General features: G+C 33.4%; 1 protein-coding gene across 1 annotated transcript in view; it reads left to right on the top strand.

Annotated features, from left to right (window-relative positions):
* The window catches only part of ARHGAP29 (Rho GTPase activating protein 29), a 79,918-nt gene that overhangs the window by 43,183 nt on the left and 24,414 nt on the right, over positions 1-12,321 (top strand). The window contains exons 4-12 of the mRNA XM_012661195.1: positions 2,075-2,171; positions 2,521-2,593; positions 4,726-4,786; positions 5,213-5,350; positions 6,395-6,459; positions 6,859-6,969; positions 7,059-7,139; positions 7,327-7,515; positions 8,496-8,633. Coding sequence (XP_012516649.1) covers positions 2,075-2,171; positions 2,521-2,593; positions 4,726-4,786; positions 5,213-5,350; positions 6,395-6,459; positions 6,859-6,969; positions 7,059-7,139; positions 7,327-7,515; positions 8,496-8,633 — 953 coding nt within the window. The remainder of the gene's footprint in view (positions 1-2,074; positions 2,172-2,520; positions 2,594-4,725; positions 4,787-5,212; positions 5,351-6,394; positions 6,460-6,858; positions 6,970-7,058; positions 7,140-7,326; positions 7,516-8,495; positions 8,634-12,321) is intronic.

Consider the following 12,321-nt stretch of genomic DNA (forward strand, 5'->3'; position numbering starts at 1 on the left):
TTCTGTCAGTTATTAGGAAGGATTATTGAAATCTCTGGTTATAACTATGAATTTGCCTGTTTCTTGTTGCAGTTCTGTCAATTTTTGCTGCATGCATTTGGAAGCTCTGTTTATTAGGTGCATATATATATGTATAGAATTGTTATGTCGTCCCGATGAATTGACTCCTTCATAATTATGAAATGTTCTTTTTTTTTTTTTTTTTTTTTTGAGACAGAGTCTCACTCTGTTGCCCTGGCTAGAGTGAGTGCCGTGCCGTCAGCCTAGCTCACAGCAACCTCAAACTCCTGGGCTCAAGCAATCCTACTGTCTCAGCCTCCCGAGTAGCTGGGACCACAGGCATGCGCCACCATGCCCGGCTAATTTTTTCTACATATATTTTTAGCTGTCCAATTAATTTCTTTCCATTTTTTGGTAGAGACGGGGTCTCACTCTTGCTCAGGCTGATCTCGAACTCCTGAGCTCAGAATGATCCGCCCGCCTCGGCCTCCCAGAGTGCTAGGATTACAGGCGTGAGCCACCGTGCCCGGCCTTGAAATGTTCTTTTTTATCCCTGATAATATCCTTTGCTCAGAAATGTGCTTTGTGTGATATCTGGCAGTAAACGAGCAATTGTAGAGATTACCATGGTTGGTTTCTTGTCTGTCAGGGATTACTCTCTTTTGTTGCCTGATATCCAATGTCTTGAAAAATATTGTTTCTTATATTTTATATGGATTTCTTTTAGTTGTTTCAGGCAGAAGTATAACCTGTTTCTCTATCTTGGCCAGAGTGGAAGTCCAAGAATATTTAAAAATTATTTACAGTGGTTCTTAAGTTTTTAATTTTGTTTGTATCAGGGATATGTAGAAGAATCCGATGAAAGATATGGACCTTAGCCTACCCTGCTGCCCCCAATGCCACCTCTACAAAGGCTTATGCATATATAATTTTGGTTATGATTTCATGGGCTTTATAGGCTTGAGGTTTAATTCATTCATACCTAGGTATTCTTTCCAACCCTAGTTTTACATTAGAATCACCTGGGAGAGCTTTTAAAAAATATCTGCGCTTCACCACAGACCTGTGAAATCTGAATCTTTGGTGGTGGGACCCAGACTTTGTTTTTAAAACCCCCCAGGTAATTCTGATATACAGCCAAGATTAAAAACAACTCTGTTTTAAAGCAGAGGTTGCTTTCCTCTTTACATGGTTTCTCTACCTTCCCTTTATTGGCAAGGATACTAGGGAGGGTGGGATACAGGGAACCTGTTGTTCCTTATGCCCAGCCTGAATAGTATGGGTTCCTTAAAAATTACCAATTCTACGTTCCTTTTTCTTGGTATACTGTGTTTGGGTTTTTAACAAGAGTACATATAGAAGAAGTTAATATAAGAAACGTTTTCCAGTTCTGTTTCATAATTTGCTTTAACAAAATGCAAAACGTTGGAATATCTCTATTGTAAACAAAAGCAGTGAGCTGTATGTCAGTTAACATGGACCTCAGAGCTCAAGAGTCTCAGAATAGGAAATAAGGCTATAAATAGGAATTTAAATTTTCTAAAGTACTAGGTTTTTAAAAATGTGATATGCTTTGTTTTAGGTTTTATGCTATGTCAAATGTATATATGACTTCAATTGTTGATAATTCATAGTAAAAAATGTACTTCATATTGACTTCAAGTGAGCCACAGTGTGTTTAGCTGTTTTTAAAAATGCCAGAAAACAGTAAGCAAGAGAAAATAGCGCAGAACACTCTTAATAGGAGAGATCTGGTGTTAACATGGACTCTGTGACTGCAAGATTGATTGATTTCACATTGAGTCACTTTTTAGATGTGTCAAATTGTGTAATACATGGAGTAGTCAGTTTGGAATGCCAGCTATTCATACTTTTATGCAAGCAGATTCTTTTGTATGATTTTCATAATGAAGAACTTGAACATCATATCCATTTTACATATTAGGCTTTTCAGTTTCTAAATCTTCTAATGTTTCTTGAAGTATGGTGAATTTTTAAAGAATTAAATGATTTTATATAAATCCAGTTTAAAATATTTTCTCCCTCACTTATTGTAACCAACCTTTCCCTATAGCTGTGAACTTCACAGAAGTTAATGAAGAAAACAAAAACGATCTCTTCCGAGAAGTGTTTTCTTCTGTTGAAACTTTGGCATTTACTTTTGGGAATATGTAAGTAGATTGTCATTTAAAGTACATGGGCCTAGGTGTCTTAGGATATGTTGCATAATCCAGTAAGATACATGACAAAATGTTAATCAGTATAAAATATTATCATAACTTTGGAAAAGCTACATTCTATATTGCTTAATAACTATATTTAGAGGTGTCTTTATGGCTATTTATAGAAGCAATATCCATTTGCAAGTGACTGTGTTTGTGTTTTATGTGAATAGATTCCTAGGAGTTTATTTCTAAGATTCTTAAAAAATTATTTTAGATGACATGTTGAATGCAAAGCCTGTGACAAAGAAGTGTAATAACTTGTCTGTCTGTTTCTGTTTTTAACTTCACTGGATAGCCTTACAAACTTCCTTATGGGAGATGTAGGCAATGATTCATTATTGCGACTGCCTGTTTCTCGGGAAAGTAAGGTAAGCTGTTTCTGTGAAAGCAAAGCCTTTAATATTTTTAAATTAATATTTTAATTATTTCCTAATGTTAATCTCAGCACTACTCTTCAGTAGTTTTTGAGTTTAGAAATTACCATATTATAATAAGAAAAACAGACCACTTCATTTTAAATATAATTTATGATCCATTTCTGGAACAATAATTTAGTTATACTTTTTAAGTGGGACTATCATGTTAAAAGAACATATCTGATAATTTTATAGCATCTTATGTAATGAATCTATGTGTCATATGGTCCAAAATTTTAATAAGTAATTCTTAACCATTTTTACCTTCTAACATTGACATAGATCTTAAAAACTGGTGAAAACTTAGAAAAATAATGCAAGAAGTAAAGAGGATGTTAATCTTCTCACACATCGTACAGTTTATGTTTATTACCGTCAAACACTTGTTGTCAGTCCTATAGTTCTTAGTTCTCCCTAAGAACGTTACTTTAAGTATCTCACAGGATTGGGGTTCTGATTTCCAATTGGAAGAAAAATTGCCATGCACTAATAGAACATGGGAAATGTATGGAGAATATTGTTTTAAAGATTTATAGTAGTGGTAGTATTTTCAGTTAACTGAATTTTTTTTACTGAATGCAAGATATGTAAATAAACTGCATCAGGGACATGTATTGATCATTTCCTGTTAAGGATGATCAGACCTAAAAAGGATTTCAACAAATATTTGGAAATGTGCCAAGTACTTGTATTATATCAAAATAATATAAAAATTTCAGGTATTTCTTAAAATGATACAAAATATGAATAACTACTTAAGGCATTTGTTATATATACTACAATATTACAAAAAATTATGACTATTTCTGAAGCCATACATTGATGAAGGATAATGATGGAGAGTTTTAAGATCTCTAAATATTTTGCTATTACTTATGATTCTTCCTCAATTTTATTTTTTCAAACTGTTGCTGCTACTTCAGAAGATAATAAAACATTTTATCTTTGTGGCAAAGCTCTGAACAATTTCAATTTTAGATGTGAACCATATTTCCTGTCCTTCTATTGTGCACACATATTTTACTAATTCTTAATAGGAAAATACTTTTTTCTTTTTTTCTTTTGCACCTTGTTTTCCTTTTTTGAAGTTTTTGATTTACCCTAGAGATTGGAATAACAAAAGCCCATGATAATATATTATGCTAATAATAAAATTACTTTGATGAAGGGTTTTAAAAAAGACCCTTCGAAAATAATAGCTGCAATTTATTTAATAGTGGTTACTATGTACCAGGTATTGTGCTAAGCCTACATCATCTTAAAACAGCCTTGTGGAAGTAATATCATTATCCTCCTTTTACAGAAGGGCAAACTAAAGTTAGGTGGGCTTATTGTAGCCCAGTATCATGCAGGTAGTAATAGAGCTGGACTTCAGACCCAGGTCTCTTTGATCCATTTTGCATTGAATCCCTGCATACACTGTATTGCCTAACTAAATAGATCAAATTTGTTCAGGATCTCCCAATTTTGGTAGTTGGTATTTTCCAGGATAGTCCAATAAGGTAGCCACTAACCACATATAGTTCTTTAAATTTAACTTAATAATAAAATAAAATAAAAATTCACTTCCTAGTCACACTAGCCACTTTTTAAATGTTCCAATCACTATATGTAGCTAGTAGCCACTGTAGTGGACAATATAGATATGAAGCATTTCCATCATCACAGAGAGAAAGTTCTGTGCTAAGCTAATAGACTTTCAGAGACATGCTTATTATATAGTAAGATGGTAAAAGACAGCTGAAAGAGGTAGATTTATGTCTTCTGTTTAACTTCTTGCTTTATATTTTGGGGATCTGCAGAATTTAAAGTTCTGCATGGATTTGTTAATGTTAACTAATGCTGTTTGTAAATAATGAGGTTGTTCATTCTTAGATCTTAAGAACTGCTGTTATAAAAAGCTATGTAATTCTTATAAAGTGTTCTGGCATTTAAACAGACTTCTCAGGCCTTTTGAGTTTTAAATACTTGAAATTCTTCAGCAAGAATTCTGCCATAGTAACAAATTAGAGTGAAAAATTTCTGAAGCAAAGATTTGTTGTCTTCTGCTCTAATCTTAAATTTGTCTTCTTGCATGTTGTAAGTCTTTTGAAAACGTTTCTGTGGAATCGGTGGATTCATCCAATGAAAAAGATAATGCCCCAGGTACTTAAAACTTATGTCAAACTGTTTTGCAGTTACTTTCGATAAATGTTGTGGATTACATAATCTCTTCTTGCTTAGTAACCTAGTGTATTTGTTTTTAATGCAAACTGATACACAAGTTTTACATATAAAACTTAAGGGAAAAAACCTACTAGAGAAGATAATGTAATAATATAGACTGACCAAGGATTGTATGATATAAAGCTTATAACTTGATGAATAGTATAAATACATATTAAGATAAAAATACCTTAGGGTTTGAAACCATTTTAAGTTTAAACTTGACCCTTTAATTCTAAATTTGTCACTAGTATTTTTTTAAACTAGTTTTTATTGAAGAACATCTTAGGATCTGAGTGCTTCTTTGTGTAGAGTTATTATGTGATCATATTTAACATATATTTACCTTGATGTTTTTGTTTTCAGGAAATTTTTCTCCTATAGAACTAGACAGCATGCTGCTAAAGAACACTAACTCTATAGAATTGGCTTTGTCATATGCAAAAACTTGGTCAAAATATACCAAGAACATAGTTTCATGGGTTGAAAAAAAGCTTAACTTAGGTGAGTTGCCCTTTGGAGTATCTGAATAACTTTGGAGTGTAATAACTGAATTGTTTGTAATTCATTGTCTACAGACTGTGAGTAATATGATTTCAAATTAGTAGCTATTCCATTATAATGAATAAAATCTTATCCATTTTGTCTTCTCGAAACTTGGAAAGACTATTATGCTAGATATGCTTATTGAACATTTATGGTGGGCCAACCACTAGACCTAGAGACACAAAGACAAATAGAATACTGTCTTTGCCTTTAGAGTACTGTCATACTCTAGTGGGTAAAAAGAAATGCAATAAGACAATATGGTAAAAGGAGAAAAAAGCAACAATAGCTGTAATAGCAGAAGGCAATGGAAGCATAGAAGAAATATCTCAATAGCTAATATTTCCTGAGTGTTCTGTAGTTGTCAGAATATTTTCATATCCATTATCTCATTTATTCCTCACAAAAACCCTGGAAAATAGGCAAGAAATGGATTGTCATCTCCATTTTACAGCTGAGACAAATAAGACCAGTGATTTTTCTAAGGTCATACAGCAGATTTGCTTAAGGTCATATAGCATAACTGGAAGAATATAGAATCCACCCAAAAACTGTGCTCTTTCTACTATATTATTTGTTTTTAATAGAGAATGCTAATCAGAATCACCTGACTAGCTCTGTAAAGGGACAATACACAAACCTAGGTCCCATCCCTCAGAGAGGTGTGAGGTCTAGGCAAGTGTATTTTGAAAAAGTTTCCCATTTGATTCTGATGAACACTTACAATTAAGAATCACTGCATTAAGAGCTGGGCGCAGTGACCTGCGCCTGTAGTTCCAGCTGCTCCAGAGGCTGAGAAGGGAGGATCACTTGAACCTAGGAGTTCTAGGCTAGCCTAGGCAGCATAGCAAAACCGCATCTCTTTAAAAAAAAAAAGAAAAATCACTGCATTGTATCATGATGCACACTAGTATTTGTGGTCACTTTTTAACTGGGGAATTACAAGTATTTTGGAGTATGAAGAGGAAAAATAAGTTAATTTTACCTTCTTTGATCTTTCAGAATTGGAGTCCTCTAGAAATATTGTAAAGCTGGCAGAGGCAACTAGAACTAACATTGGAATACAGGTAAATGTTCTGTGAACTTCTAGGGTTCTGTAACAAGAGACAACTCAGATGAGCTCCTAATAGTGCTTTGCAAAACCAGACAATATCAGTTAATACAGGAAAGTACTTAAATTCTAATCTTTTTATTGACAGAATTCCTTTAAATTTAGTTAGATGTCCACTATGAAAAAAATAGGAAATTTACAATTTGATATAAATACTATCTTGATAGCTACTACTTTTACTAACTAATTTTATAATTATAATTCAATGTTTTTCTCACATAGTCACATTTAGGACTAGTTATTTTTCTCCGGGGGAAAAAGTCTAAAGTTGCTGTTTTTGAAGAAGAGTAGTGGTGTGTCTGGAACTGTAGTGCCATTTCTATTGTAAAATTTACTTTTCAATTTTAAATTTTAGGAGTTTATGCCACTGCAGTCTCTCTTTGCCAATGCTCTTCTTAATGATATACAGAGCAGTCACCTTTTACAACAAACAATTGCAGCTCTTCAAGCCAACAAATTTGTGCAGGTAAAGATTAAATTGTATGTATAATACAAATGTTTTTATAACAGCTTTAGAAAACAGCTTTTTTTCTTTTTTAAAAATTTCCTTGACAGCCTCTGCTTGGGAGGAAAAATGAAATGGAAAAACAAAGGAAAGAAATAAAAGAACTTTGGAAACAGGAACAAAATAAAATGGTTAGTATTATAATGAAATTTCATATACCTGTTTGTGAACATCTGAAATTATCTGGCATATATAATGATCTACCTTATACTCTATAGTTTCTAAAATACTATCTTAACTATCTTGCCAAATATGCTAAAGATATTGGTATGGTCGGATTTCTTTTGTATTCTGTGTTTAATATTCTTTTCCATGTAGCTCGAAACAGAGACTGCTCTTAAAAAGGCAAAGCTGTTATGTATGCAACGTCAGGATGAATATGAAAAAGCAAAATCTTCCATGTTTCGTGCAGAAGAGGAGCATCTGTGTTCAAGTGGGGGATTAGCAAAAAATCTCAACAAGCAACTAGAAAAAAAGCGAAGGTTGGAAGAGGAGGCTCTCCAAAAAGTAGTGATCTTTTTTGTTATTTGCAAGTTGAATTGATAATAATCTGCTAAGGGTTTGGTTCTCACACTTCAGCATTTGTCAGGATCACCTGGAAGGCTTGTCAAAACAGATTGCTGGGCCCATTCCCCTTAAGTTCCTGATTGAGTAGGTCAAGGGTGAGGCCCAGACAATTTACTTTCTTTTTTGAGACAGAATCTCCCCTGTTGTCAGGCCTGAGTGCAATGGCACAATCATAGCACACTGGAACCTTGAAATCCTGGGTTCAAGCAATTCTCCCACTCAGCCTTTCAAGACATGAGCCACCATACCTGGCTAGTTCTTAAAAATTTTTTATAGAGATGGGTTCTCCCAATGTTGCCCAGTCCGGTCTTGAATTCCTGGCCTGAGGCAATCCTCCTGCCGTGAATGTTTACAGTTTTAACAAGTCTCTAGGTGATGCTGATGTGGCTGGTGGTGATCTATACTTTGAGAACCACTAAGTTAAGAGACTTGGATTTTGGAGTTTGTGAAAGAATATCTTAGAGAAGGCAGTAGTAGTTTAATACTTTTACTTGATAGTTCAGGAAGTTCACCTTTTAGGCAAATGGGTGTGGGTGTATATGTACTAATTCCACCACTTAATAGCAAGGATAGACTGAAGTTTTGTATTATTGATGAAATATAATTTGATAAACAAATTCTATAAGATTATATGGAAAATGGTAAATATAAGTAGAAAATGCTGATTTTAAATAGAAATGGACATTTATAGACAAACAATGTACTAATTATAAATCATACTTGACTATTCTTTAAAGTCAAGTGCCCTTGAATCACTGACCAAAATAGATTATTTGTTATCTTTAGAAATATTCTATGGAAAACAATATTTCAGAATATTCATGAATAAAAGCTTTTTGATTACTTAATTTTAATAAGTATTTGTTCTAAAACATAAATTGTAGTAATCAATGTTATTTTTTTCTGTGATATTCCTGCAGGTAGAAGAAGCAAATGAACTTTACAAAACTTGTGTGACAAATGTTGAAGAAAGACGAAATGATCTAGAAAATACCAAAAGAGAAATTTTAACACAACTCCGGACACTTGTTTTCCAGTGTGATCTTACCCTTAAAGCTGTAAGTAATTTCTTCAATGTTTTGAAGGCAGGAGGGGAAAAAAAGTCTATGTATCTGCAGAAGAGAAAGGGATACCTGATAAGTCATGATTCCTATGGGATTTAAATTCTGAGACTAATGAAACATGTTGAGTTTGAAAAGTAACTTTCATTTTTTCATAGTGATATATAGTTTGAGTTACTTTTGATCTGTCTCCCCCCCTGTCCCCTGGATTGATGATTTGTTTGATTAAAACTAAAGTCTGAGAGTTTGAAATTGCCTCTAAGCCATAGTCTTTCTTGGCTTGATAGACAAAATTGATTTGACCCATGAATTCTCAGTGCTCTGAGATCTAAGTCTTCAAAATTTGAGTAAACTAAATATTAAAATTCAACCCAATGATTTATTTGAAGACAAAGCATCCTGCCCTCAAGTGTTTTTATTTACCTCTTTAAAATGTTTTTTGTAAAACACTTTCATGTAAAACCCTTTTTTTGGTGTATAGTCTACGACTTTTAATGCAAATAAATACATGTAAGCACCACCACAATCAGGATTCAGAACAATTCTTTCACTTCAAAATAATTCCTTTATGTTGCCCTTTATAGTCAAACTCTCTACCCACCCCTAACCCCTGGCAAGTACTTTGAGATTCATCAATGTTATGCACGTATCAACAATTAATTTCTTCTTATTGCTGAGTAGTATTCCATTATATGACTGTATCACTGATTTATACATTCACTAGTTGGACATTCATATTGTTTCCAGTTTGGGGTGATTATGAATACAAGAATATTTGTATTTCTAGGGTGATAAATACCTAGGAGTGGGATTACTTGTTGGTATGCTAAATTACGGTTACCTTTATAAGAAACTGCCAAACTGTTTTTGCAAAGTGGCTATAATATTTTTCATTCTAACCAGCAGTGTTTGAGAATTCCAGTTGTTCTATGTCCTTGATATTTTTCAGTTGGTGGTGGTTTTTAAATTTTAGCTGTTCTAATAGGTGTGTAGTGTTATCTAATTGTGGTTTTAATTTCTGTTTCCAGAATGACTAATGATACTGAGTTTGTAGTTTGGCTGTAGTTTTGGCTGTTTTTTTTGTTTTGTTTTGTTTTTTACTGAGTCGTTTGTTTGCTTATTGTTGAGCTTGCATATATTTTCTCCCATTCTGAAGCTTCTCTTTTTATTCTTTTAGTGGTGTCTTTCAGGGAGAAAAAGGTTTTCATTTCAGTGGCATCCAATTTATCAGTTTCTTTTATGGGTCATGTTTATATCTAAGAGTGCTTCACGTAACCTATGGTCACAACTATTTCTCCTATATTTTCTACTAAAAGTTTTGTAGTTGTTTATGTAAATATACGATCCATTTTGAGTTAATTTTTGTGTGAGGTGTAAGGTATAGGTTGAGGTTTTCATTTTTAGCATTACAGGTGTTATATTAAAATTATACCCATGGGATTATAACTTATGGAGATGACATGGAGAGGTCAATGCCATTGAAAGAAGAATTTATTATTTACATTTCCTGAGAGAAGGGGACATGTCAATCATTGCATAGCCACAAGGGAAATACCAAGTTTGGCAAGCATGAGCAGGAATGAGAAGAAAGCTGAGTAGGGTTTTTATTGTGGTTTCCTCAGAAAAGGCAAGGCAGGCAAGGTAAACAGTTTAGGATTGGCTAGTTGAATAATTCCAGTTAACTTTCAGGTATAGGGATGGTCTCTAGTTGCCTGGTACCTGGCTCTGGGATAATTTAGGGCAGAGAAAATAATTGGCATGGTATGTAAAAGTTAGATAAGAAGATGGTTGGGGCCGTAGACTTGGGACTTGTTGGTTTGCGTAGGAAAGATGTGATCCTAACTGAGCCCTTGGCTGTCTCTAAGAATTGGCTAGCCCAGGGAAGAGCAATCTCTCCCTGGCAAGCATGCTTGTTAAGATATCAAAATACTGTAAAATAGAGAAAATTAAAAACACGGTTAATACAGATGGCCACTTGTTTTGATACTATTTGTTGAAAACACTATGTCATTTTCATTAAATTGCCTTTGCATCTTTGTCAAAAATAAGTTGACCATATTTGTGTGTGTCTGTTTCTGTATTCTCTGTTCTGTTCCATTAATGTACTTGTCTATCCTTTTTCCATAACCCCACTTCTTACTCTTGCTTTATAGGAATAGTCTTAAAATCAAGGGCAGTAGTGTGGGTCTTCCAACTTGATTGTTTTTCAGAATTGTTTTGAGTATTTAATATCCTTTGACTTTCCATAAAAATGTTAGAATCGGCTTGTTTATAGGTACAAGAAAACTTGCTAACATTTTCATTGGAATTGTATTAAATCTTAGATTGGGGAGAACTGACTTAACTAAAGTTGTCCAATCCATGAACATAGTATGTCTCTTCAGTTATTTAGGTCTTTGATTTTTAAAAACTCAGCATTTTATAGTTTTCAACATATAAGTCTGTGTATATGTGTATATGTATGTATAGGTCTCATTTAATTTCAATCCTATTGCTCATTGTCAATATTTAGAAATACATTTGAGTTTTGTATGTTGATCTTGTATCTTGCAACTTTACCAAACTCACTTATTTGTTTTAGGAGTTTTTGTAGATTCCTAGGGGTTTTCTACCTAGAAAATCGTGTTACCTATAATTAGGGACAGTTTTATATCTTCTTTTCCAATCCATATTCACTTTATTTCTTTTTCTTATTGCACTAACTATGGCTTCCAGCACATTGTTAAATAGGAGTAGTGAGAAAAGACATCTTGCCTTATTCTCCATCTTAGGAGTAAAGCATTTAGTCTTTCACTATTAAGTATGATGATAGCTGTAGGTTCTTTGAAGATGCCCTTTATCTGGTTAAGGAATTTCCCTTTTTTCTAGTTTGCTGAGAGTTTTGTCATGAATAAATGTTGGATTTTATCAAATGTTTTTCTACATTATTTGATGTAATCATATAGTTTGTCTAATTTAGCCTGTTAATATGGTAGATTACATTGATATTTGAGTGTCAATCTAGGCTTGCATTCCTGGAATAAGCCCTTCTTGGTCGTGATGAATTGTTTCTTTTATATATTGCTGGATTTACTTTGCTAATATTTTGTTGAGTATTTTTTCTTTTTCTTCTCTATTAGGGAAAGATTGATGTCTTTTTCTTTCTTTCTTTTCTTTCTTTCTTTTTCTTCCTTTTCTTCACTCCCTTCTACTTCTCTCCCCTTTCGTTTTTAAAGTATCAGGGTAATTCTGGCCTTATATTTAATAAAATGAGTTGGGAAGTGTTCCCTTCTGTTTTCTGGAAGAGATTGTGTCAAATTTGTGTGATTTCTTTTTTAAATGTTTGATAGCATTCCCCTGGTGAAAGGGTCTGGGCTTGGGGGTTTCTTTTTTGTCAGTTTTTTACTATGCATTCAATTTCTTTTGATATAGGCCTATTCAAGTTAAATTATTTCTTGTTAGGTGCATTTCAGTAGTTTGTGGCTTTCATGGAATTGGTCCTTTTTATCTACGTTGTTGAATTTGTGTGCATAGGGTGTTTTATAGTATTCTCTTATCCTTTTAATGTCTCAGTGGGCTGTAGTGATATCCTCTCTTTCATTCCTGTAGTGATAATTTGCATCATCTTTCTTTCTCTCTCTTTGGTCAGTCTGGCAAGAGATTTATAACTTTTATTGATGTTTTAAAAAAAAACAGCTTTTGGTTT

Source organism: Propithecus coquereli, unplaced genomic scaffold (genome assembly GCF_000956105.1).
Source record: "Propithecus coquereli isolate 6110/MARCELLA unplaced genomic scaffold, Pcoq_1.0 Scaffold7, whole genome shotgun sequence".
NCBI classification, from domain to species: domain Eukaryota; kingdom Metazoa; phylum Chordata; class Mammalia; order Primates; family Indriidae; genus Propithecus; species Propithecus coquereli.